This window comes from Ahaetulla prasina, chromosome 1, assembly GCF_028640845.1.
Source record: "Ahaetulla prasina isolate Xishuangbanna chromosome 1, ASM2864084v1, whole genome shotgun sequence".
Lineage (NCBI taxonomy): Eukaryota > Metazoa > Chordata > Lepidosauria > Squamata > Colubridae > Ahaetulla > Ahaetulla prasina.
Window position 1 is genome coordinate 300,315,457 of NC_080539.1, and position 27,931 is coordinate 300,343,387.

Sequence of the window (27,931 nt, forward strand, 5' to 3'; positions counted from 1 at the left end):
TGAAAGGAAGACTGAGTAATCTATTAAGGTTAGAAGCTGGATATGAGTAAAAAATCACCTCAGCCTTGGCATTTATTTCTAAAACTGTGCTATTTGATCATGTTGTGCTCTGGCATTAAAAAATCATTTGGATACCTTTTGTAAACTAAAAACATAAATCGACAGAAATGTTTTTAGCATGTGAACTAAGCATGCAAAATTCAAGAATTAATAATAATAATAATAACAATAATAAATGCTGAAGTTAAAAAGGTTAGACATGAATACATCATTTGATTAAACAAGATCTTAAAAGTCCAAACTCAAAGCAATTAATACCTGGATAATTGCAGTAATTAGATACACAGCTGGAATATTGGACTAGACTCAAGCAGAACTAAAAGACCTGGATAGGAAGACCTGAAAAATAATGATAGTGAATCATGGCTTCTTACCAAGGAAAATATGGGTGCGGAATTTTGCAAATACACCAGACAGCTGAAGAAGAAAAAGGACGTTGGAAGAACATCTGAAGGACAGTGAAGAAGATGCACTGAAGCTCGTATACCAGGAAGACTTACCGAGTATTGGAGAGATCAAATTGGCCTTCAAGAATACCAAATAAAGAATAGAAAATAGATATGGGAAGGCAAAACATGACATGGCCAGTATATTAAAAAAAATAGGCAAAGCAGATATAACAAGATCTGTCAATGGCTAAAAAACAGGGAAGCTGATTTTAGCTGCACAAGTGACCAGACCTTAAGAACAAGTAGATACAAAACCAGAATTGAGAAGATAGCTACAGATAGCAAATACTGCCTCTGCAAAGAAGCTGAAAAAATCAGTGGACCACCTTAATTAGCTGTTGCAAGAAGATCGCACACAGACTGACAGCTAACAATGAATGGTAGGACAAAGTAGCAACAACGGTCCACTGGAAGATTCAGCAAGAAATATCATTTGCCTGCAAGCAAGAACTGGTGAGACAATAAAAGAGAGAAAGTCATAGAAAATGAAGAAACTAAAATGCTCTGAGGTTGTAGAACTCTAATCGAATTACATTTAAATGAAAGACAACAAGTTATAGTCATACAGTCATAAGTGGAAAGAGATTGGTGATGGGAACGATGAGACGATTAATAGTAGTGCAGATTCAGTAAATAGTCTGACAGTGTTGATGGAATTATTTGTTTAGCAGAGTGATGGCCTTCGGGAAAAAACTGTTCTTGTGTCTAGTTGTTCTGGTGTGCAGTGCTCTATAGCGTCGTTTTGAGGGTAGGAGTTGAAACAGTTTATGTCCAGGATGCGAGGGATCTGCAAATATTTTCACGGCCCTCTTCTTGATTCGTGCAGTATACAGGTCCTCAATGGAAGGCAGGTTGGTAGCAATTATTTTTTGTGCAGTTCTAATTATCCTCTGAAGTCTGTGTTTTTCTTGTTGGGTTGCAGAACCGAACCAGACAGTTATAGAGGTGCAAATGACAGACTCAATAATTCCTCTGTAGAATTGGATCAGCAGCTCCTTGGGCAGTTTGAGCTTACTGAGTTGGCGCAGAAAGAACATTCTTTGTTGTCCTTTTTTAATGATGTTTTTGATGTTAGCTGTCCATTTGAGATCTTGTGATATGATAGAACCCAAAAATTTGAAGGTTTCTACTGTTGATACTGTGTTGTCAAGTATTGTGAGAGGTGGAAGTATGGAAGGGTTTCTCCTAAAGTCTACCACCATTTCTACGGTTTTGAGTGTGTTCAGTTCCAGATTGTTTTGGTTGCACCACAAGGCTAGTCGTTCGACCTCTCGTCTATATGCGGATTCGTCATTGTCTCGAATGAGACCAATCACTGTTGTGTCATCTGCGAACTTCAGTAGCTTAACAGATGGATCATTGGAGATGCAGTCATTGGTATACAGAGAGAAGAGAAGTGGGGAGAGCACACAGCCTTGGGGGGGCCCTGTGCTAATTGTACAGGTATTTGATGTGATCTTGCTTAGCTTCACCTGCTGCTTCCTGTTTGTTAGGAAGCTTGTGATCCACTTACAAGTCTGTTCCGGTACCTGTAGCTGGTTTAGCTTAGTTAGAAGAATGTCTGGAATGATGGTATTGAATGCTGAACTAAAGTCTACAAAAAGGACGCTTGCATAGGTCTTTGGAGACTCAAGATGTTGTAGGATGTAGTGCAGAGCCATATTAACAGCATCATCTGTTGATCTATTTGCTCGGTATGCAAATTGCAAGGGGTCTAACAGCGGATCCGTGATGGTTTTCAGGTAGGAAAGCACTAGCCTTTCAAAGGTTTTCATGACTACAGATGTTAAAGCAACTGGTCTGTAGTCATTCAGTTCCTTGATGGTGGGCTTCTTGGCACTGGGATGATGGTAGAGCGTTTGAAGCAAGAAGGAACATAACACATCTCTAGTGATTTATTGAAAATATGGGTGAAGATGGGGCCAATTGGTCAGCACAGACTTTTAAGCAAGAAGGAGTTATCTTGTCTGGGCCTGGAGCTTTTCCTGGCTTTTGTCTGTGAAATAGGTCCTGCACTTCCTTTTCTGTGATCACTAGGGTTGTGAACCCAATGAAATGGGGTCAGTTGTAGGAGGCTTGGCTGTTGTTGGTGTGTCTGAGATGGGGTTGTGGAGATAGGTGGCTGTAGTTTCCTTTCAAACCTGCAGTAAAACTCATTCAGGTCATCTGCCAGTTGTTGATTACCTTCAGCCTGGGAAGGAGGTTTGCCATAGCCGGTGATATTTTTAAGAGTTTTCCACATGTTTGCTGGTTCATTTGCTGAAAACTGATTCTTTAGCTTTTCAGAGTAGCTTCTTTTTGCTGCTCTTATCTCCCTTGTTAGTGCATTTCTGGCCTGATTGTACAGCATTTTATCACCTTTTCTGTAGGCTTCCTCTTTGGAATGTCGTAGCTGCTTAAGTTTAGGTGTAAACCAAGGTTTGTTGTTACTGTATATTCGCAAGTTCCTTGTAGGTACACATAGGTCTTCACAGAAGCTGACATATGATGTTACAGTATCTGTGAGTTCATCCAGGTCTGCAGAGGTATCTTTAAAATATTCCAATCAGTGCAGTCAAAACATGCCTGTAGCTTTAATTCTGATTCCTCCGTCCAGGTTTTCACTGATTTAATTGTTGGTTTGTGGTTTTAAGTCTTTGCCTGTAAGCAGGTACAAGGTGAATCAGAGTGATGATCAGAGTGTCCTACAGCTGCTCATGGTAAAGACTGATAAGCATCTTTAGTGTTGTGTAGCAATGGTCTAGTGGGACAATTGACATGCTGGAAGTATTTTGGTAGTTCTCTCCTTAAGTTTGCCTTGTTTAGATCTCCCAAAATAATGACCACTGAATTGGGGTATCTGGCTTCAGCCACCATAGTTTGGTCAGCTAGAGTTCGTAATGCCTTGTTTACACAGGCTTGTGGTGGGACATAAACAGCAATTAGAAGAAATGAGGAAAATTCACGAGGCGAATAGTAAGGTTTGCAGTTGATAATTAGAGTCTCTAAATTGTTGTCACAGAATTTGTAAATTATGTTAAAATCTTGACACCAGTTTCTATTAATATATAGGCATAAGCCTCCTCCTTTCTTTTTACCAGATGTTTCTGGAATCCTGTCTGATCGTTCAATCTGAAATCCTGGAATGTTCAGGCTGCTATTTTCAATTGATTCATTTAACCAGGTTTCAGAGAAGCATAGGACTGCTGAATTGCGAAAATCAGAATAGTATTTGTTTAAGAGGAGTATTTCATCCATCTTATTTGCAAGTGAGCGTATATTTGTTAGGAAAATTGAAGGCAGAGGAGTTTTAATGCGATTTCTTAGCCTGATTAAGATCCCAGATCGCTTACCTCTCTTCCTTCGTTTCCGTCGTTTGGTTTTTTTAGTAATCCATGGCTCCGTGGGAATTGCCTCCTCCTGTGTTAGAATCTCCTCCGTGTTTGTAAAGACAGGCGGGGGTGAGATTAAAGAAAGCTGCTCCTTAAAGAAATGTTCCTTAATTTTTAGCAGATGGTCTCGTGAGTAGGAAATCCGTAGTGAGTCACAGAGAACAATTAGAAATAAAGAAACAATTAGAGAGCATTTCACCGAGGCAGCCTTCGTCGGCGCCATCTTGGCTGGAAAAATTCACTTAACAAATGTCTCATTTAGCAGCATTCAATTTTGGGCTCAAATTCCAAGGTAGTGAACAGATTTGGAAGTGTAACATTGCCAAAAACTGCACGGATGCAGTCATCAAGTATCAGACTTAAGCCAAGGAGCTTTATCTTTAGCCCTTGAAAATATGTGGAAATTTCAAAGAGTCTGAAGAAGCTGCTAAAAGTGCTGAATGCCGTGGTTTATTTAAGATGTATAATGCTTAAATAATAATGCTTTTATTGCTTTCCAATTAGTTTCCAAGTCCAATTTAAGGTCTGTTGCAACTATTCAAAACACTAACACTGTGGAGATTGAGAAACTTGACATCAGTGTTTTTATTTGAGTTGCTGTGACCTGTATCCTTTCTGTTTCTGCCAGTCAGTCTTTTTTCTAATAGTTGAACATCTGCATTTGCTTCCTCCTTTTCTGTGTCCATCATTCAGTTATCCGTAGAATAACATGTCACTTATTTCTCAAGAAGAAAAACACAAATTAGAAATATCAGGATTTGATTTTGCTTGACCTCAGCACCCAAATTCTTCCAAAGAAATCTGACCACCTAGGGCTAGGCACTCCAGTAGATTAAATTGCTGGAAGTGTAGAATCTAAATCAAGATAAATGTCATTTATGTGTCCCTATAAATATGTTATAGCTAACCACTCGAAGTTGTAAATCATCCCAAAGTGGCCAGATCTCAAAAGGCCCAAGAACCACTTGGAAAAGTTTTACTGGGAACACTAAAGTTGCAGTGGCAATGGAAAAGAAAAGAAATAATATTTTCTCTGTCTTCATCATTGCCATAAAATAGACTTTACTATGAATGCTTACCAGCAGAGTTCGATCAGATTTTATCAGTGTTTGATCAGATTTTGTCAATTGTTCTTCTATCTGCATTTTATTTTCCCCCACTCAACTTGCTTCATTATTTTATAAAAATATAAAATTCATTTCAACTTTATATCTGCCTATATCTAAATGATGGTCCTGTATTCACACATGTTCACACTTCCTTTCCACAGACAATGCATTCAGGAGTCATATATATAGAATTTTTTTTTAGTTCAAGTAGAGGATTTTTCATTTTCTTTTTCTCCATCTTCTTCTTATCAAAAGAAATGAATAGAAACCCGAGCAAACCATTGAAAGGTTACTCAACCTGCTTTCTCTCTATTTGACTAAGTCAGGGGTCTGCAACCTTAAACACTCAAAGAGCCACAAAGGTCCTAACCAGAAGCCCCCGTTCAATTGTGGAACTGACTGGAAGTCCGATTCCCCCATCACTGTCTCCTCCTAAGGCGGCATCCTTTTTCCTCTATTTGTCCTAACCAAAAGCCCTATCAATTGTGGAGCTGACCAGCAATAGGGAGCCGCAGCAGAGGGATGAAAGAGCCACATGCGGCTCCAGAGCTGAGGTTGCTGACCCCTGGACTAAGTGAACAGCAGAGCTTCCTTTGACAAAAAAAGATGCAAGTTGCAATCAAGCTATTGAACAAGCTATAGGCCTGGTTCCTTAAGTCTAAACCAATCTAACTGCATCATGATTTACGAGAATGTGATATATGAACCGGGTGGGGGTTTGTTTGTTTTGCTTTCTTTTTGAGGTGGGAGGCTGCTAAGGTGGAAGCTACTTAAAACTAGCTATTAATAGCTATGAATTCATGATTTCTTTTTCAGAAAAAATTAATTCGTGTGATCAAGAAAGGCAGAGTGCACTTGAGGAAGCCAAGCAGAATCCACGTGAAGGAATTGTTATCCCTGAATGCGCCCCTGGAGGACTGTACAAACCGGTGCAGTGTCATCAGTCCACCGGCTACTGCTGGTGTGTTCTGGTAGACACTGGTCGCCCCCTACCTGGCACTTCCACTCGGTAAAAACAATTTGCTTCCAATTTCACCTTTATATACACTGAGAGCATATGCACCAAGACAAATTCCTTGTGTGTCCAATCACGCTTGCCCAATATAAATTCTATTCTGTTCTGTTCTGTTCTGGTCTATTCTATGAAATCAAAGTTAGCATGGAGGTGGAATGGAGTTGGAGAAGCAGGATTTAGATAACGAGGATTAAGATCAGGGATGGATAACCTTTTCCAACCTACAGCACAATCAAATGTACCGTCTCTCTATAACAGGGGTGTCAAACTCAAGGCCCAGGGGCCTGATCTGGCCTACAAGGTGCTTAGATTTGGCCCGTGAGGCCGCTCTGAAAACAGCAAAGGACCGGCCCGAGTGCCTTTGCCAGTGAAAACAGAGTTCAGGAGGGCAGCATGTGGCCCTCCTGAGCTCTGTTTTCTCTGGCAGAGGATTGCAGGATGCTCTCACAGTCAAAAACAGAGCTCGGGAGCCCGTTTTCTCTGGCAGAGCACTCAGGCCACCACAGTCACCCTGACATGAGTGATGTTGAGCTGGCCATGCCCCCGGCCCCTCCAAGGTGAAACACAACCCTAATGCAGCCCTCATTGAAATCGAGTTTGACACCCCTGCTCTATAAGTATGAAAAAGATAAAATATTCACCATTTAATTTGTTTGTGTCTGAAATGCGTGTATCAATGCTTAATGTCATTAATGATTAAACTGGAGAAAAAATTGGCTACCTTAAAAATTATAATGACTTTGTTTAATTCCAACCAGGAATTCCCAATCTACAATATAAAATTTGTTAATGATTGTTTATATTTTATTAAACTTGTGTCTTTCTTTAAATTTCCTATTAATTGGGAAACAAATATTAGATTGTAGCCCTATAAATTCTTTTGAGTTTAGATGATCCAAACATGCAAATAACTGATTAACATATGGAGTTGGACTTTTATTTATTTTCCTAAGGTCTTTTGTGCTAGTGCTCTAGGGGGCAGTGCTCATCTCCGTTTCAAAGCCAAAGAGCCAGCGCTGTCCAAAGACATTTCCATGGTTATGCGGCTGGCATGACTAAATACCAAAGGCACACGGAACACTGTTACCTTCCCTGTTTTTCTACTTGCATTTTTTATGTGCTTTCGAACTGCTAGATTGGCAGAAGCTGGGACAAGTACTGGAGCTCATTCTGTTACATGGCACTAGGGATTTGAACCACTGAACTGCCAATCTTTCGATCAACAAGCTCAGTGTCTTAGCCACTGAGTCACAGCGTCCCTTTTCGTTGTTGTTGTTTTTGTTTATTTGTTGGAATACCCTGGCCCATATTTACTATGCCCTAGTAAAAGAATCCTTTTAGAATAGAATAACAGAGTTGGAAGAGACCTTAGTGGTCATCTAGTCCAACCTCCTGCTCAAGCAGGAGACCCTATATGTAGTGTCCCACTCCTCCGCTGACGGCCGGGTCAGGGAAATCCGAATCAGGTGTGCCTCTGCAGCTCTGCCAAAGTCCTAGCAAAGTCCTCAGGGCAGGCAGGAGGCCAGAAAGTGACTTCAGCAAGATATGTTTAGACTTTGCCTGACTCAGAGACTGCCAGAAAGCAGATCCTTTATATAGGCCATGGGGTGTGGCTCCATGACTCAGCACTTATCCAGGCCTGCCCCTCCCTTCCTTCTGTTGCCTCCGCCTATCAAGTCTTCTGATGCGAGGGTCACTCCAGTCGGCAGCTGTTGGCAATAGACCTCCCTCAGGCTCACATGCTGTGGAGGAGGGGGAGGGGTCTAGTTGCTCCGTTTGCCTGGGCATGGAGCCAGAGCTGGGGGCTGGAGATACTTGCTCTTCTTCAGCCTGTCTGGGCATGGAGCCAGGGCTGGGGCCGGGAGATGCCCCCTCCTCAGCCTGTCTGGGCATGGAGCCAGGGCTGGGGCCGGGAGGCATGCTAGGACATTCTTCAGCATTCGGAAGCAGATAAGCAGACGGTGGTGGTGAGATCGGAAGAGACACAACACTATACCATTTCTGATAAGTGGCTGTCCAGTCTCTTCTTGAAAGCCTCCAGTGATGAAGCACCCACAACTTCCGAAGGGAAGCTGTTCCATTGGTTGATTGTTCTCACTGTCAGAAAAATTCTCCTTATTTATAGGTTAAATCTCTTCTTGATCAATGTATCTGCCTCTACATTCTTTTTGTGGCTTGAGATAGTAACAGTAAGATTTTTTTTATAGAGAGAGATCTTAGTGTTTTAATGTTGTAGTACCAGTAGTCCTCTCTTACCAACCAATTATTCAGTGACTGTTCTAAGTTGCAAGTAGCTGAATGAGTGGCACTTATGCATGGTCACAAGATTGTTATTCAGGCACTTGTCAACTAGCTCACATGACAGTTGCAGTGACCCACAGTGATTGGTATTTCCAACTTCCTATCCTGGCTTCCAACAAGCAAAGTCAATAGAGAAACTGGCAGAGAAAGTCACAAATTGCTCAGTAAATTGCCTTACACAATGTAAGCCGCCCTGAGTCTTCGGAGAAGGGCGGGATATAAATTCCAAAAAAAAGAAAAAATTCTCCCTGACCTTCCTGTCCTTGTACAGCAGGGCACCTGACTTTCCATGACCTCCCTGCACTCAGCCTGTGCCGGGCCTGCCTATTGTTAAACTCGGCTAACGTTTAATTTTTTTTTAAATTTGCATTTATATCCCGCCTTTCTCCGAAGACTCAGGGCGGCTTACACTATGTCAAGCAATAGTCTTCATCCATTTGTATATTATAAACAAAGTCAGCTTATTGCCCCCAACAATCTGGGTCCTCATTTTACCTACCTTATAAAGGATGGAAGGCTGAGTCAACCTTGGGCCTGGTGGGACTTGAACCTGCAGTAATTGCAAGCAGCTGCTGTTAATAACAGACTGCATTAGTCTATTGAGCCACCAGAGGCCCAAATGGAAGAGATAGTTTTTAATATGCATTTTATTGAGGAACAGTGGAGTTAAATGATCTAATTTGAGCATTTGTACTCGGATTACAGAAGAAAAAAGCCCCTCTTCATGTGCTGAATAACTGCTAATCTTCAGAAGAATCTCTCCTGTTGATCTGGGTAGGTTCTTTGCAGGAGAGATGGTTTCTCAGATTAAGAATCTAAGCTGTTTAGGACCACTTTATATTGTGTTTGATAGGTAGCTGGTAGCCAGGGTATATATCTCATGTGGTTGTTGTGATTCCTGTGTCTTATTGTGATCAGTAGCCTAGTTATTGCATTTTGTACCAATTGTAATTTCCAGCCCTTTGTAAGAAATATTCCCATATCAGTAGTGGATCACCACATGAAATATATACCCTGGCTACCAGCTGCCTATCGAACACAATATAAGGTGGTTCTAAACTCAAGAAGAGTAGTGTCAAGATTAAACTGCTTTGCTTCTTTCAAACCTAATGCTTTTCAATTTGAACTGGAGGGAGGGAGATGGAATGTGGAGAATATATTCCACATTGTGGAAGATTATGACAACATGGAGCCAGCAAGATCACTGCTGCAGGTGCTTGGGAAAGAGATGGACTGTTCTCATAACAAAAGACCATCTCATAATTGGACAATGTGATCAACCAGGGGCTGGGGAGAATGAGAGAGTGTTGTTTAAGAGGGCAAGCATTTGCGTGGGAAACCAGAGCTGGTTTTGTTTCTTCAGTACCAACAAGATGTATCCAATAAAGTTTTATTTTTGGGGATTCAATTCTCCTGAGAGTGTTTCCTTGTTTTGGGTTCGCTAATTGGATAGTTGACAAGTAGCAGTTGGCACTAGTTGCAATTGTAATGTACTTTCCTCATCACTCCAACCCTCAGCAAATACAGTGACAGGCGGGTTGAAAAAGTATCCCAAACTGTGAAGTCCTTTTCCTGGGGCAGTGCATCCTTATCCCAAAGAGGCTTCCCTTCGATTTTCAGATGTACTTATTAATAGGGCCTCCATCATATCTGAATTAAATTTCAACTTGTTCTCCCTCATCTGAGCCTATTTAGGAAATATCCAATTTCATCAGGCATTTGGAGCAGGCCACTTTCTCTGATGCTCTATGTCTTCTGAGGTCTAAAGCAGACGTGAAATCCAGCAGGTTCTGACAGGTTTTGGAGAACTGGTAGCAGAAATTTTGAGTAGTTCAGAGAACTGGCAGATACCACCTCTGGCTGGCCCCAGAGTGGGGTGGGAATGGAGATTTTGCAACATCCTTCCCCCAGGAGGGGAGGGAATGGAGATTTTGCAATATCCTTCCCCTGCCACACCCACCAAGCCACACCCACAGAACCAGTAGGGAAAAAAATTTGGATTTCACCCCTGGTCTAAAGCAACCAGCAGTCTAAAACTGATCAGAAAATGATCTCCATATGATAACAATTGCATTCATCCCTTTTGTTTCACAGGCTCCAGCTGAATGCCAAGTCCTTTGGGTGCTCTACTGCCTGTGTGAGGCAAGATATCAATTGGAACAAGTCCATTGGCATCATGGCATGCATGAAATCCTGAGCCACTTATGACATGGCAACCTCAGCATGAAAATTAAAATTCCTCAAGACATAATATCTAGGATAGTTCCCTGCTGTGACTGTCCCAAGGTTGTCCCAATTAGTTCAGGAACAAAAACTTTAATAGGGTGGACAGTACAGTAACAGTATTTCCCACTGTGAAGATCATCCCAATACAGTAACCTACAGTTAAAATATTAGCCTGGCAGCTTCTGGTCAATGAGAAGAAATTCTCCATAAAAGTTCCAGAGGGAACAGTTGAATTTCAGGGAGACTACTTATATTTAATCTCCTCCAAATCCAGCTCCTAGATTTGATTACTTTTTACACTTTCAAAATCCCAATCTGCATTTCCAAATGCCCATGGAATAAAATCGTGTGATATAGTATTGTTTTGAAAGGGATAATGTAGAAAATAAAACAATTTTTTGAACTCTCTGGTCTGGTGTACCTGGTGTATTTTCACAGGATTGGAGAATATGAAACTTATTGACACACATTCCTTAAAAATGTGCTGTTTTAAAAAAATATTTCCATTCTTTAGATATGAGACCCCTGTATGTGAAAGCGATGCTCGATCCAGAAATCCAGAGATTGATGATCCTTTCAAAGACCGAGAACTTCCAGGTAAAAATGAAGGAATAATAAGACTGGTAAGGATAGGCCGGGTTCCACCCATTGGTTGAATGTAATTAGCCAGTGGATTATAGAATTTTGTTTTGATGTTAAATCTTTTATTTATATACCGTATATACTCGAGTATAAGCCGAGTTTTTCAGCACGTTTTTTGTGCTGAAAAACTTCCCCTCGGCTTATACTCGGGTCTATACGGCTTATACTCGAGTTTTTTTTTTTTAAAGCCCCTCGGCTTATACTCGAGTATATACGGCTTATACTCGAGTTTTTTTTTTTTTTTTTCACATTTTACCGGGCGGGAGCCCTGCCGGTGCAGTGAGAGGGCGGGCGGGGAGCCGCCAGCCTTCTCAGCTGAGGGAGGAGGGTTTCAACCGTAGGTGCCTCATTTCCCACCCTCGGCTTATACTCGAGTCCCCAGTTTACCCCAGTTTTTGGGGTAAAATTGGGGACCTCGGCTTATACTCGGATCGGCTTATATTCGAGTATATACGGTAATCACTTCACATCATATAATGTCAATAATGGTGACAACAATGTCGTAAGATGCATGGGAAGAGGTTAATCCCCTTCCCCACTAAAATTGATTTGGGTTTGAAGAATTTCTTTTGCTGTCCTATTTCTAGTTCTTTCCCCATCAATTTGGTTTGACTCATATTCAAGGAATCTTTGTACAAATGCTGCGTTTAAAAATGTAGAAGGTATTCATTATGGTTGAATAACTGTTCAGGATTTTTTCTAGCATGTGCAGTTGTTAATTTACATTACTTCATTATTGGATTATGATCATGGTGGAACGGAAACATCCTGTTTTTTCTGAAATGCATAATTTAGTAACATGCTAATGACGCTCCACATTTTGAACCTGTTGAAATTTCCAATATAGCTATGTGTTCTTGCCACTAGAAGCTTCATTGTGTGGACCCTACAATTACATCTTAATGAAAAATAAAGAGATACTTGCATTATGATTTAAAACAGCCTTCCCCAACCAGTCAGCCTTCAATTCTGTTGGGATTGTTACAATCCATGCTGTTTGAGACTTCTGGGCTTTTTCAAGACGTTAGCAAAAGTTAATTTAAAATATCCATAAGGACTGAAATCTATAATCTCCAATGATCGTGTGTGATTGACTTTCAGTGTCCATGAAAACCCCACTTGCTGTTTTCTTTTGCTATTATTTCTTTTTATTCTTATTGACAGGTTTAATGCATATTAATATGAAATATGCACAGTATGCATTTGTGCAATTATGTTATAATTCCACTGAACAACCAAGAGCACTTTTCTTAGAGAAATCAATCTTTTCCTCCTTTTTTAAATTATTATTTGCATTTATATCCCGCCCTTCTCCGAAGACTCAGGGCGGCTTACACTATGTCAAGCAATAGTCTTCATCCAATTGTATATTATATACAAAGTCAACTTATTGTCCCCAACAATCTGGGTCCTCATTTTACCTACCTTATAAAGGATGGAAGGCTGAGTCAACCTTGGGCCTGGTGGGACTTGAACCTGCAATAATTGCAAGCAGCTGCTGTTAATAACAGACTGCAGTAGTCTGTTGAGCCACCAGAGGCCCTTATTGGGTATAGCTCCATGATATGTACATGGAGCTATATGATATGTACATTTACTGTAGAAGCATCTCATCAGAAATGCCTGAAACATAGCATGGCATCAGTATAGATATGGGAAAAAGAAACCTGTTTTGTCTCCTGTTTTTTTAAAACTGAGTTGCTCTCTTTTCCAGGTTGCCCAGAAGGGAAAAAAGTAGAATTTATTACCAGTTTACTAGATGCTCTCACCACAGATATGGTACAGGCTATTAACTCAGCAGCACTTGCTGGAGGTGGAAGGTGAGTTTGGAAGCATTCAGGTGAAATAGAAATGGGACACCCAAAAACCTGTTTCTAGCCTGGACAATTGCAAGAGGATGATACAAAGTAGAAACCTATGCGGTGTATAATGTCGTATGAAAATCAAAGAGGGTTCGTCGTGTTTAGATAGTCCTTGACTTATGATCACCACTGGGACTGAAATTTCCACTGTAAGTTGTGGTGAAAAATTGAATCATTACCTGATGGGACCGGATCTTTTTATGATTAAATCACCATGTTTGTAACTTGAGTCACACAGTTGGAAACCAACAAAAAAAATAATAATCACAAATTGTAATCATCTGACTACGGGATACTGTTTGTAAATGTGAGCTGCGTGCCAAGTGTCCAAATTGTGATCACATAAGCATGGGGGAAGGGCAATAGTCATAAATTTGAATTTAGGTCGTAACTGACTTTTTGGGAGGTAGTCATTTATTTGAATCCTTATTATCACTCCCTGTTGTGTCTGCACCCCATGAGCCGGCCCTGCTGCCAGAAAGTGACTTGGAGCCGGGCCTGCTGCCAGAAAGTGACTTGGACAGTGAGGGGGAAGGGCCGTCAGGACTTACCTCCGGAGCACTGGCTTTCGTGGCTCAGCTCCAGGAGCCAGAAACAGGCCAGGTGGAAGAGATAATGAGGCCTCTGTCCCCTGACTCTTCCCCCCCCAGGCCATGCCTACAGACCCAGCTGACGGCAATCAGGCTTGGTTGAACCCTAGGTTTCGTAGGCAGGAGATGTCGTGTCCCACTCCTCCGCTGACGGCCGGGTCAGGGAAATCCGAATCAGGCTTGTCTCTGCAGCTCTGCCCAAAGTCCTAGCAAAGTCCTCAGAGCAGGCAGGAGACCAGTAAGTGACTTCAGCAAGATAAGTTTGACTTTTGCCTGACTCAGAGACTGCCAGAAAGCAGATCCTTTATATAGGCCATGGGGTGTGGCTCCATGACTCAGCACTCATTAAGGCCTGCCCCTCCCTTCCTTCTGTTGCCTCCGCCTATCCAATCTTCTGATGCGAGGATCACTCCAATCAGCTGTTGGTAATAAACCCTCCTCAGGCTCACATGCTGTGGAGGAAGGGGAGGGGTCTAGCTGCTCCGTTTGCCTGGGCATGGAGTCAGGGCTGGGGCAGGGAGGTGCTCCTTCTTCTGCAGTTTGTCTGGGCATGGAGCCAGGACTGGGGCCGGGAGGCATACATTCCTCCGTGTTCGGGAGCAGATAAGAAGGCCCCGGCTGCTCTGAGGGCGGGCAAGACACAACAGGAGAGGAGGGAACAACAGAAGCAAGGGTGGGGCAGGCCTAGGAAGTGCTGAGTCATGGAGCCACACCCCACAGGATATAAAAGGCAGCAAGAGCTGCTGTGTCTCTTCGTAACAGGCAAATCCACTGATTAAGAGCTGAAGTTTGTTTCTGGGTGACTCACCACCGTCATGGAAGATAACGGAGGCTCTTAGCAGATGCTGGATATTCTGTTGTCAGAGCTGATAGTGCCGGCTAATTAAGCCATGACTCGGATGGAGGCGAGGGAGGACAGAACACTCCCCATTTTCATTATGAAAAAGATAAGCTCTTGCTTTTTGTGCTTGAGACACAAATAATTTTAAGATTTTACAATTCATATATAAAATGGGTCTCTTCTCTAAAAAGAAGAACAAGTGAACCTTCTTCCATTTTACCTCCGTTTCTTTTTCCTGCTAGGGTCATTTCTGCTACTGAAATCAAGCAAAAGTAATGCAGTACGAAGAGTTCAGGAAAAGGAAGATTCCTTCCCCCTCTTCTCAGTTTTTGGGGGATTTATGCTCCTGAACCTCTATTTTATTCTTATGACCTTTAATCTGAACCTCTGATAAGTCATTTAAAATATTTTTTATAAAAAAAAAATAAAATAAAATAAAATATGGATGTACATGACTTATCTTGTGGGATTTTGGTTCTTCAGTAAAAAAAAAACTGTTCTCAGTTGGCTAGTCAATACAAGCTGGTTTACGCTTGCGTAGGCTCAGTTGCTTCCACATGCTTGAATTAACACTAAGATAACTTCACAAATTCACAACTTCACATTCATACAGGTTTTTCTTTCCTCTCACTGACTTTATCACTCTTCGTTTGGTATTCACAGTTCTAAATATTCATGTATAAGCTATGTGTCACGGTTCCAGAAAAACCTCTTCTGCATAAAAAAAACTCAGAAGCCACTGTCTTTCAGAGTTCTTTACTAGCATAAGGAAACTGGCACACGATGAGTGAAATTCCAAAACTGAACTTCCGGATTCTTTTCCCAGTTATACAAACCCCAAGAGTCCCACCCCCCTAACCCCTTTGCTGGTCACATGGTCCCATGTTCTCCCAGTTCATTCGAATATCTTCCCGCCACTCCTCCTGCAGATGTGAACACCATCCGACCTTGACCGCTTGAAGAATGTTACCATACCCCTCAACCCCCCTTCTTCCCCTCAGGGGAAAAATGTGGCAGCGTCTGGAACCCTAAGGCCTAGTATGGTTTCCAGGCCTGACACTATGCTTTTCCTGTGTTTTTCATTTATGTCTATTATTGTAGCATTAAAAGAGAAAGAGCTATAATAATAATAATAATAATAATAATAATAATAATAATAATAATAATAATAATAATAATAATAATAATAATAATAATAATAATATTTTTATTTATAGACCGCCCTTCTCCCGAAGGACTCAGGGCGGTTTACAGCCACTATAAAAACAAAAAACAACATGTACAATGCTAAAAACAACCCTTAAAAAACTTATTCAAATGGTCAATTTAAAATACAGTATCAACCATATAAAATTAAGAATTTAAAACCCATATTTAAAAGTTCAAGCCAGTCCAGCAAGGCGGAATAGATAGGTTTTAAGTTCGTGGCGAAAGGTCCTGAGGTCAGGTAGTTGTCGAAGTCCAGGGGGAAGTTCGTTCCACAGGGTAGGAGCCCCCACAGAGAAGGCCCTCCCCCTGGGGGCCGCCAGTCGACATTGCTTGGCTGACGGCACCCTAAGGAGTCCCTCTCTGTGAGAGCACACCAGTCACTGGGAGATAGATGATGGCATTAGACGGTCATGTCAGAAATGTGAGAAAACAGAATTGTCAGAACAGACGGTCAGACAGACGGTCAGAAATGTGAGAAAACAGAATTGGCACCAACAATATCTATTTTTTCTTCTCTTACTTTCACTTTATTACTGATGGAAGATACCAACTGAAAAGAAGCAGGAAGATGGCTCTTTAGCCCATTCCCATGGCAAAATTTCCCCCATGGATAAAGACCCCTTTCCCTTAACTCCATTGGATCCTGGGTGACCGGGATCACTCTCAGTGTGGAAGAGCACCTCTCTGAAGCTCTTGATAGCATTAAAGTGTGTGTGTTTGTGTTTGTGCATGTATAATATTTTAAATCTATACATGCACTGATTGTGTTTTATTTTAATCTTTGTTGGTGAACAATAATTACTAGACAGAGAAATGCTGTTTAGGTTCATGCATCTATTCTATTTGGAATCTGGCTCTGAATTTTACAGCCTGTAAGTGAAACAATTCTTGTGTGCTAGTTTTTCTTTCTTTCTACATTTGGGTTATATTGAACCACGATGTTAACCTTCAAGAGAAGAGAGAAGCAACTTAGAACTAAGGAGAAATTTCCTGACAGTCAGAACAATTAATCAGTGGAACAACTTGCCTCCAGAAGTTGTGAATGCTCCAACACTGGAAATTTTAAAGAAAATGTTGGATAACCATTTGTCTGAAGTGGTGTAGGGTTTCCTGCCTGGGGAGGGGGTTGGACTAGAAGACCTCCAATGTCCCTTCCAACTCTGTTATTCTATGTTCTAATTAATTTGGCAGAAGGTAAGATCACAAATGATGCTGATTAACACAATCTTTGTGTGCTTACGTGTACAAATCTCTTTCTGTTCCACCATTTTCTTGCATGGCCTTTTTTTATTGCTTACCACTCACAAAACATCTGAACAGTTTTTCACAGGAGTTCACTCAACAACTTGCTGCCACTTGAAATTCCCATCAGATACTTTAAGATCAGTGTTTAGACCAGGGGTAGTCAACCTTTTTTAACCTACTGCCCACTTCTGTATTTCTGTTAGTAGTAAAATTTTCTAACCACCCACTGGTTCCACAGTAATGCACCATGTATCATCGTCTGCGCATGCCTCTCGCACATCGTGGATTGGGCTTGGGAGGGGAGGTGCCGGCTACCAGCTCTGCTTGTCTGTTACAGCTGGGTGGTGTGGGGGGAGATGCATGAGCTATTCTGGGACGAGGCTCTTTTGTTTGCGGTTGCACTATAGCGCCATTTAGTTTCACTTACGTAACGTGAACTAAACTTATGCGCAGGCGATAGAAATAGTATATTTTCAGAAATTTAAATTGTCACAGGGAATTTTATGAAAACCTAATGAAAATGTTTTTAAATGATGCTATGAATTTTTTTTAAAAAAAGTCAATTAAATTAAAAAAAAGGAAAATGCTTCAGTATCGGACAAAACCCATACTGCCCACCATGAAAGCTGGAACGCCCACTAATGGGTGGTAGGGACCAGGTTGACTACCACTGGTTTAGACCAAAGATACATTTGTATCCAATGTTTTTAAACTGATTGCAGAGGAAGCATTTTCACAGATAATTGAAAGATGATAATAGAGTTCCACTTAGCATTTTCTTTCATTTCAGAAGATTTAAAACACTTTAATGTACATTATCTCAGAAGTGTGTATGTGTGTGTGTGTGTGTATGGTTGATTCAGGGGTGGTATTCTCTTACCTTCGTTACTGGTTCGCAAGTATGAGCGCACACGCGAGCCTTCCGCACATGCACAGAGTGTCAAAAATGTGACGTGATGACGTCTGGGTGGGTGGGCGGAACTTCCTACAGCCACCGCTACCGGTTCACCAAGCCGGATATAACCGGCTGAATATCACCACTGGGTTGATTGAATTAGGAGCTGTTTAAATTTGTATCTTTTCCAGTCTTTTGTGATTATGCAAGGCTTCTGTAAACACTTTTGGAAAAAGAGGTCCAGTTGTCCTAGAAGCAGACATATAATCATCATCATCATCAGCAGCAGCAGCAGAAGCAACAACAGAGTTGGAAGGGACCTTGGAGGTCTTCTAGTCCAACCCCCTGCCCAGGCAGGAAACCCTACACCATTTCAGACAAATGGTTATCCAACATTTTCTTAAAAATTTCCAGTGTTGGAGCATTCACAACTTCTGGAGGCAAGTTGTTCCATTGATTAATTGTTCTAACTGTCAGGAAATTTCTCCTTAGTTCTAAAAGTTGCTTCTCTCCTTGATCAGTTTCCACCCATTGCTTCTTGTTCTACCCTCAGGTGCTTTGGAGAACAGCCTGACTCCCTCTTCTTTGTGGCAACCCCTGAGATATTGGAACACTGCTATCATGTCTCCCCTAGTCCTTCTTTTTATTAAATTAGATATACCCAGTTCCAGCAACCATTCTTCATATGTTTTAGCCTCCAGTCCCCTAATCATTTTTGTTGCTCTTCTCTGCACCCTTTCTAGAGTCTCAACATCTTGACAGTGTTGATTATGAGGATAGGAGTGTGTTAAGGATCTGACTACCAGATTCTGTTTCTGTTTCTATTTTATATGAGTGTGAGAGAAAAACATCTATAGTGACACTATTATGTGTCTTCCAAGGTTCTCTGAGCCTGATCCCAGTCATACGCTGGAAGAGCGGGTGGTACATTGGTACTTCAGCCAGCTGGACAACAATAACAGCAGCGACATCAACAAAAGGGAGATGAAACCCTTCAAGCGCTACGTGAAGAAGAAAGCCAAGCCCAAGAAATGTACACGACGCTTCACTGACTACTGTGATCTCAACAAAGACAAGTCCATCTCACTTCAGGAATTGAAAGGCTGTTTGGGGGTCAGGAAGGAAGAAGGTTGGTGTGTCTTTTATTGATTAAGCTGAACTAACAACTGGCTTTAAAATTCAGCCTGTTTTGCAACTTATTGTCCAAGTCATTTTGTTTTGGTGGGATTGTGGCTTTTTTTTGGGAGTGGGAGGGAGAGGAATGGAAGATGCATAAGGGACAATTGTTTCAAGAAGAAAAAGGGCCAAGAAGCTGATAATCTTGGTCATTTGGAGACAAGTTCTACTTCTTTGGTTAATTTTCCTTGAAATAGTTCCATTTTTAAATTTTTTTATTATACCTCATAATGTGTTTCAAGACAGGCAGTTTGGTGTAGTGATTAAAGCATCAGGCTAGAAACCATGAGAGTGTACATTTTAAACCCTGAGCATTGATGGTATTCAGCCGGGTCATACTGGTTCAGGTGAAACGGTAGCAGCAACTTCACCCTGTCCACCCACCCAGACATAATGCTGTCCTATTTAGCCACGTTTTCGAAGCCGGGCGCATGCGTGGAAGGCATGCGCGTGAGAAAAGTGCATACGCGGCGAACCGGTGGTAAGAATATTGGAAACCCACCACTATACCTGAGGTACAAAGCCAGGTGGGTAACCTTAGGCCAGTCACTCTCAGTCTTAGGAAGAAGGCAAAGCCAAACCACTTCTAAAAAAGATGGCTGGGAAGACTTCATGTACCTGCCTAGGCAGTCACCGGGAGTCAGGAGTTTCCAACTCTTTAACTGATTTTGTTTTTTGTTTAATTATTTTTATTCAACATTTACATCTTAAAAACCTTTGTTACATTTTTACAGCTTTCCGATTCCGGCATCTTTAGTAATATCCATTTTATCTTTCGACCAACTATATACATATACATTTTGTTTGTTACTTACTCATTCCTATAATCACTACGTTATATACACACCTACTATACTTTAAATATTGCATTTCACTATAATATCTTCTCTTATACTATACATTATACATTGATTTTAGATTTCTTTTACAGCCAATTATACCATCTGTTCCATGTTTCCTAATAAATCGTTTCCTCTCTATTTTTAAGTTCCATCATTAACTTAAACTGATTTTGAAATGCTACTGTTTACATTTATTTTTAATTTTTATTTGGATTGACACCGTGATGTGTTAGGGTGAAGGTTAAGCAAGGCCCAATTTGGGGCACCTTGCTAAGTACAGATTCCCTGGGTCTAATAATTCACTTGTGCAATCATGGATTTCCTAGATTGTGTATGTTGTACCCCTCTGCCTTCTAGGATGTAATTAAAGAGCAGTCTTTATAGAATACTGGGTCTGTGCAATTATTACTTGCAGTTTAGCTCATCTGTAGAAAGAGACTGTAGTAGCAATTTTCTTGCTCTCCCTACCCTGGAGAATGCCACCTTGGAAAAAAAAGGAAACAAAATCCTTTATTAATACGAAAAATCCTTTATTAATAATATGTCCTATATTCCGAATTGCCCAACTGTTTCCATTTTATTTTTCTGCAGATATTAATGAGTTTATTGCACAGGAGAAGCCACTTAGTTCCTATTTTGAAGAAATGTTGACCAATATCTAAAGTTAATAGACAAAATAATATTCTTTATATTTGCAGGCAGCATCCCACACGGAAAAAGGCAAGGCGTTAATCCTTTCAGTAAGTAGTTTTTTATTGTTTTGATCCCCTTCCTATCTTTCTTCACCTGCCACTTGGGGCATTTTAAACTGATGCTTCACAGAGTAGCAAACTTAACACACCAGCTTGTCAAGAAAACCAGAGAAGGAAGCTCATTTTTCATCTTTCTTCAAATGATTCTAATTTGAAAGAGCCTTATTGAATGGTTTTTGTTAACTATTTATCTTATAACAATCGATATAACTTGGTATATTTGAATGACATACATTGTCTCAATAATATCTAAATAATGTTTTTGCTTGCTTTTTAGTTGAGTAGAGAAGGATAAAGGAAACAATTATTAAGAATACATTAGAAGAAGTTTACACAAAATATGGGACGTAGTGGCTCAGTGGCTAAGATGTTTATAGCTTGTCGATCGAAAGGTTGGCAGTTCAGTGATTTGAATCCCTAGTGCCGCATAATGGGGTGAGCTCCCGTTACTTGTCCCAGTTTCTGCCAACCTAGCAGTTCGAAAGCACATAAAAAATGCAAGTAGAAAAATAGGACCACCTTTGATGGGAAGGTAACAGCATTCCGTGCGCCTTTGGCATTTAGTCATGCCGGCCACATGACCACGGAGATGTCTTCAGACAGCACTGGCTCTTCAGCTTTGAAACAGAGATGAGCACCACCCCCTAGAGTCGGGAACGACTAGCACATATGTGCGAGGGGAACCTTTACCTTTACACAAAATCATGTTCGACTGAAGGCAAATATACTTGTCCCAGGATAATGATTCAGGATCCAATCCGGGTCGGTTCCTAGGACCAGAGGTGTTGTCTTCTGATCTTTTGGACCCATGGAGGCTCCAACACGATTCCAAAAGCTCAGAAGACTTAACCTCTAGTCCCGGTGACCAACGCAGATTGGATCCTGCAAAGTTATGTTTATTCACTTTTTAATCAATGAGCGAAGTTGTAAAATACAGCATTGAAAATGGTTTCCTTTTGTTTTTAAAACCACAGCTAGCGACTAGTTTGATTCTCTGCATGATTATATGCTTACCGTAATTTTAATTTTATGTTGCTTTTTACAGCTTCATTGTATCCTGCTTTTCTCAACCCAAGATAGTATGGCAGCGGGAAACGAATTAAGACTTTTTTAAAAAAAGTGTAAATTATTATATTTATTTTAAATTAATATAATCATAAACATATATTTTTTGTGAGATATGTGACTGAAAAAGAGCATGTGTCTGCGAAAGTTAAGCATATCAAAAGAGAGCTGTATTTCAAACAAGAACTTTCCTTGGTATAAGTTATGAATGAAAGAATAGCATTAAGGAACTATATAAAAACAGATTGCTTGGGAAATTGAAAGCTTTGCACATGAGGAGAAAACGTTAGAGAATGGAAATAGGTACAGAACTCTTTAAATAGACATTCTTAAAAAAAGTGTTGAAAAACCTGCCAGACCAAAATTCTGCCTGACCCACTCAGGTAGATGACTAGATTTATTCTGATGTATGTTTGACTGACCTGATGTTTATCCATGGCATTTTAATATTTGTGCAAAGTGGGGAAAAAAAGCTATCTCTTTTGTTGAACCTGAGAACCCCTCTATGAAAATCAGAAACACTTTTTAAATGAGTGCAGCTGGTAAAAGGAGCTGCTTTCTAGAAGAAATTAAAATAATCTAACTCTAGCTATGCCGAGTGCTTCTCTTGCAGTGAATCTTCTACTGGTCTTTATATTTAAGATTAAAGGTTTTCAATAGATTTAAAATTGGAGGCCATCTCTAAGGAAGGTTACGTAGCTCTTAGAATCTCCTTTAGAAATGAAGCATCATTCCAAAGCTTGTGTATTTAGTGGCATTCTCTTCTTAATTAAATGCAAATCCCAATCTCTATGTTCTGAAGAAAACCTTTAGAAGTTTGCTCTGTATATCTATATGATCTATATGCAATACTTATTATTCAAGGTCTCTGGTCAAATACAGTAATTGTTTTGGCAGTCTTACTGCTTCTAATGAAAGTATCATCCACATTAGTTATTCAGTGGGAGAACTCTCATGAACTTCACTAAAAAAAAATTTCATGCCTTCTAGTCAATCCTAACTCCTGGCGACTGTCTGAACCAATCCCTGAAGTTTTCTTGACAACATTTTCTGGACGTGGTTTTCCATTATCTGCTTCCTAGGGCTGAGAGACAGTGATTGACCTAGTTGGCTTTGTGCCTAGGCAGGACTAGAACTCACAGTCTCCTGGTTTCTAGGCTGCTGCCTTAACCACTATACCAAACTGGCTCCCTTAATCAATTGATTACTTTTAATAGGATTTCATGGTTTTTCACCTTTTGTTTTCTTCTCTGTCTACAACTTCAGTAGGACGTCTTGTCTAAGAGGATATGCCTTGGATGGATGGACGGAAAGAAGGAAGGAGATAGGATGCATGACCATCTGAAAACATGTAGGACTGGCAACACCCAGTATAGCAGAAGTGGCAGTCATAACATTTGCACTTTGTTAAAAAAAAGAAGAAGAGAAAAATTGTCTACATATACTACAGGGTTTTTTTTAATAATCTGAAGAAAAGACCATTGAAATTTGGAAAGAAAACTGAACATCTACTTGTGATTTAAATCTTAAGAATTGCCTGGACTTGAAAAAATGTTTAATATACTGTACATAAAATGTAAATTACACAGTGATTTTCTGTTGGTTATAGGATGACTATTGGATTCCTGCCCAGTTTTTGTTTCCTTTGTTTCCTTTTTAAGAGGCACAGCAGTTTCAGAAATGTCTTCCTGGACAGGAGTGTCTTCTAACGCCACTCAATCTTTGTTAAGTGATATAAGCTCTGCCTTCATTACATTCATTGCAGAGATTATTGGATGGTTGTAAATCACTGATGAAGAAATGATCTAAATATGTAATCTATGGCAGGGCCTCCAGTTCCAGTCCACGGACTGCTAGCAGTCTGCAGCCTATTGGGAACTGGGCCGCACATGTGGCTGGTGAGAATGCCAAGCTCCATTTGCACAAGCGGCAGGCATGCGCGCGGAACCATCTCCTCTTCCTGCCGCTACCGCTGCTGCCAGTCTGTGGAGCCAGAAAGGTTGGGGATCAGTGGTCTGGAGAATATTCGAGAAATGTAAAAGTGAGCAGTATGGAATTATAAATGGGGGGGGGGACTTCATGGCACTGCAGATGTGTGACTTTAAAATACATCTGTTTAGCCAGCATATCCAGTGTTCACAGGCAGAAATAAATGAGACAAAATCTCTGCCCAGTTCAGGAATCGAAAATAAAACATCCTTACAAAATAGCTGTCATAACCTGGCTTGAGCACCTCCTATGCACAAAGCCCAGCCTAGATACTTGGTTCCTTGAGTGAACTGTTCCTATTGATAGGATTTTTTCCCCTCTCATTCAGAAGGAATCTCCCTTCAGTTCATTATTCTGGAACAAGAGAGGACTTTGGATATTATTTTGTGTGAAGTGTTGTTCCACATTGTAGTGTCCACCAGTTGACCATTGTAGTAGACTACGGAGGTCTGAGGCCCAGTACAGCCAGAATCTCACTACTTATATTTTTAATTTCTTGGCCCTGGCTGTTTTAGTGTTTAGGGAAAGCAAGAGTGAGTTGCAACAATGGATTTTTTAGTATTGTGGATCTTGAAAATTTACTGTACATAGGTGGAAGTTTGAAACTGGCAAAAACATTTTCTTCTTTTTAAAATCTGTGTTGAATCATTTCACAGGTTTACCATAAAATGGATTTTTGTCTCGTGGATCGCCAGCTTCCCCTGCTGGCTTCTCAGATGTATCACATACGATGAATGTGATTCAAACTCTTCTTTGCATATTATGTTCTTTTTCCTTTCTTTTGTTCATCCACACTTATTCTGGATGCATTCAAATTACTTTGTTTGAATATGCAGTGTAAAAAGTCTACTTTGTCCATATGAATGAAGAACAATTTGTAAATAATGTTGTTAAAAGAGTTTTTGTTCACTCGGATCTTTCTCTCAGCCCCTGATACTTATTGTTAACAATGCCAGAGAATCAGAGACCATGCCAAATTCTTCTGTCACTTTGTCTTACTATTTTGTGAAAATGAATGTTGTTTAGTTCTGTCAAAGGGCATCTGTGGTGCCTTTAGTTTGGTAGTTTTTCTTCTGAAGAACTTCTTTCAGAACCTGTTGGGTTAGAACAACATATAAGCCCCAGTAAATTAATAAAGATACATAAACTTTTTCTCAACGCTGGATTTCATAATTTCCTCACTAAGATGCATACCCTTTGTATGAGGGTTTTTTTGGTTGGATTGAGACCAAAGTCTGCCTCATCCTCCTTCCTCTGACCCAGCAGTAATGACTCTTATGGCCATGCTCAAAAGAAGTCTGAAAGTGATAATATCCTTCCTTGGTTTTCCCACATCCAAGTAATTAGAAATTGATACTGTTTTCTGCCATAAAATTCCATTCCATCTTCTATTAATGCTAACATTCTTTCTATTTAAAAGAAAGCATCTGAAAAACATTTCAGTACTCCACATGATTTGGATGTCCATCTGTAGGGTTATATACGTTATATGGAGGGTCCTTCTGCTAACAGAGTTCACTGTGATGCTTTTTTTTCCCCACTAGTGGATTTTCGGGGGAGGGAGGACTGTGATCGTAGTAGTAGAAAACAGCAGCGTACAAGTGAAAATCAGTCTTGAGATCTTTTATAAGTGTCTGTAAATAAGCAAGGACGATCTTTAGGAAAATACAGGCAGGGAAACATATAATAATAATAACAACAGAGTTGGAAGGGACCTTGGAGGCCTTCTAGGCTTTTTGTCTGCACTCACCCCCAATCTCTCCTCACAGCAAGCAACTCCACCCACGTGCTTCTCGGAAGTGAAAATGAGAATGAAATGGAGGCTTTTTATCTGCACTCACCCCCAATCTCTCCTCAAATATTTCATGTTAATAGTGAGTGAGACAAATAACCCTGGACTTTGGCTATTACTTTCTTCAGTCGTAATTCCCTTGAATATTCTTATTTTGTTTCATGATGATAGCTAAGGAAGGCTTGAGCTGTATTATTTTTAATTAGGGATTTTATTAAAGCTTTGTTAAAAAAAACCAAAAACATCCAAGACATGTTTTCGACCTGAGTAGAGAAAGTCCTTAAACCAGGGGTAAAATGCTCCCGGTTTGGACCTGCTCACGCGATCCGGTAGCGATGGTGGCTGCTGGTTCGGAGGACCGGTAGCAAAAATCCCTGGCCCTGCCCCCTGCCCCTGCTGAGCCGCACCATCAGCAGAGGTTTTTTTTTTTACTTTTTAAAGCAGTTTTTCTTCAGCTGAAACATGCCTTGAAAAGTAAAAAAAAAACCCTCTGATGATCACAGGGCTGAGCAAAGATCATCAAAACCCTTTAAAAGTTTTTTTAAAAAAACCCTCTTCAGCCAAAGGGGAAAAAAAAGAAAAAGAAAAAAAAAGAGGTTTTAAAAGCCTCCTCTGGCGATCCCAGAAGAGTTTCCTGATCCTCACAGGCTTTTAAACTCACTTTTTAACAGCCCTCACTTACAAGAGCCCCCACTCATGCCCAGCCAATTCCCCCTCCTCACTTACCTATAATTACTGCTCCTTTCAGGCACGGCATGCATTTTTCTTCAGCTACTGATTACAGCCTGCTTTGACTTCCTGCTTTGCTCAATCAGGAACTCTGGGAGTTGAAGTCCACAATCTAAGGTTGGAGACCCCTTATGTAAAAAAAATAAAAAATAAAATATTTGTGCAGCTTTCTGAGATTTGGTGTGTTTCTGTAGTGTTTCACTCTAACTACGCAAACATACAAAATCTCACAAAGCTGTATGTGGCATTGTGTGTGTGTGTGTATGTGAGTCAGTTGTGTTGTATATGTGTAAAGTGTGAAAGTGTGAGGTTCCTGCTTGTTGCAAGGGCCATTTTGGGTGAAGTGCAGCTGCTTTTACATTGTGTGTGAGTCAGTTGTGTTGTATTGTATGTGTGTAAAGTGTGAAAGTTGGTTTTTAGTACCTCTTATTGTTTTGTATACCTTATTTATTATTTTTATTATTTATTGTTATTGGCCACGCCCACAGAACCGGTAGGGAAAATTTTTAGATTTCAACCCTGCCTTAAACCAAACATCTTTTCCCAAAACTGCACCAGGGAAATGCAGTTGCACTTTCCTGAAAAAGGATGCTATTGGAAGCTGCCACAGAAGCTTTGTGAGTGTCTTTTTCTCTTTCCAACTGAGCTACTTTTTACTACTCCCTGCTTCCAGTTTAATGATTAATTCATATCTGACATTTTTTCTTGTCTGGCTAAAAAAAAGTACAGCCTGTTTGAAAATTGTGTGAGTCCTGAGCTTGCATAATGTGTGGGAGCCAATATTTGCTAATCCCCTCTTGAAGTCTGATTCAGAGCAAGTAGATACAAATTATGGTTTGGAACAGAAAACCAGATATGGCTTAGTCCATTTCATTTATACCAGCAGAATTTTCTTTGCTTAATCAGAAAACCAGAATGTCTAAAGACAATGTTTCAGTGGTCCAAAACAAGCGAGCAGACAAACAAAAAGGTAACTGATAGAGCTATAGTTAAGAGGAATTCAGGAAATTTTGGAAGATAAAATCAGTGAGCTCTTCTGCATAAGGGAATAACAGCTAAAGCCACAAAGGTTAAGTCTAAGCAATAACAGTTGTTACATTTTTTTCACACCTAAGCTAGGAAGCAAACTGCAACCATAGTCACTGTAAAGCCAGATTTGCACGTTTTGCTTGCAATTGCAACCTCTATCTCTGACTTCCTGCATTGCCTCAAAACTCATGTTTCTCACTATCTGATAGAAGAAAGGCAGATGTCTGATTTCTCTTCTGTACTTTATTGTCATGTCGTGAAATGCTATGTTCAGTGGTGTGTTGCTCCTGGTTCGGTCCGGTTCTATAGAACCTGTAGTAAAATTGGTGGGAGGCTCCGCTCACCTGCCATGACATCATCATGGGTGATCTGCGCATGCGCAGAAGCTTCTGTGCATGCGTAGAAGAGCATGAGAGAGAGAGAGAGAGGGAGAGGGAAGGAGGGAGGGAGGGAGGGAAGGGAAGGGAAGGGAAAGGAAAGGAAAGGAAAGAAAAGAGGAAAGGAAAGTCCTGTAGGTCCCACACATGCAAAAATAAGTGATAGCTTTCCAGGTATAAGAAGAGTATAGAAGCAAGAGAATCCACCCATTGAGGGCGACATTAATAATGGACAGAATATCACCATATAATAAATATGGAGAAAGTGAAATATGGAAAGTTTCATTTTCAGCTATTTTGTCCTTGGGAGACAAGCAGCTCTCATTCAGGAAAGCCCTAAGCCACAATTAACCATACTGCATTGT

At 40.6% G+C, this 27,931-nt stretch overlaps 1 protein-coding gene across 1 annotated transcript in view; it reads left to right on the plus strand.

Annotated features, from left to right (window-relative positions):
- The window catches only part of SMOC1 (SPARC related modular calcium binding 1), an 87,059-nt gene extending 62,268 nt beyond the window's left edge, over positions 1 to 24,791 (plus strand). Inside the window, exons 8-13 of the mRNA XM_058161923.1 lie at positions 5,806 to 5,998; positions 11,046 to 11,128; positions 12,888 to 12,993; positions 18,697 to 18,944; positions 20,532 to 20,573; positions 22,917 to 24,791. Of these exons, the coding sequence (XP_058017906.1) occupies positions 5,806 to 5,998; positions 11,046 to 11,128; positions 12,888 to 12,993; positions 18,697 to 18,944; positions 20,532 to 20,573; positions 22,917 to 22,933 (689 nt within the window). The 3' untranslated portion in view covers positions 22,934 to 24,791. The remainder of the gene's footprint in view (positions 1 to 5,805; positions 5,999 to 11,045; positions 11,129 to 12,887; positions 12,994 to 18,696; positions 18,945 to 20,531; positions 20,574 to 22,916) is intronic.
- The last annotated feature ends 3,140 nt before the right edge of the window (positions 24,792 to 27,931 follow it).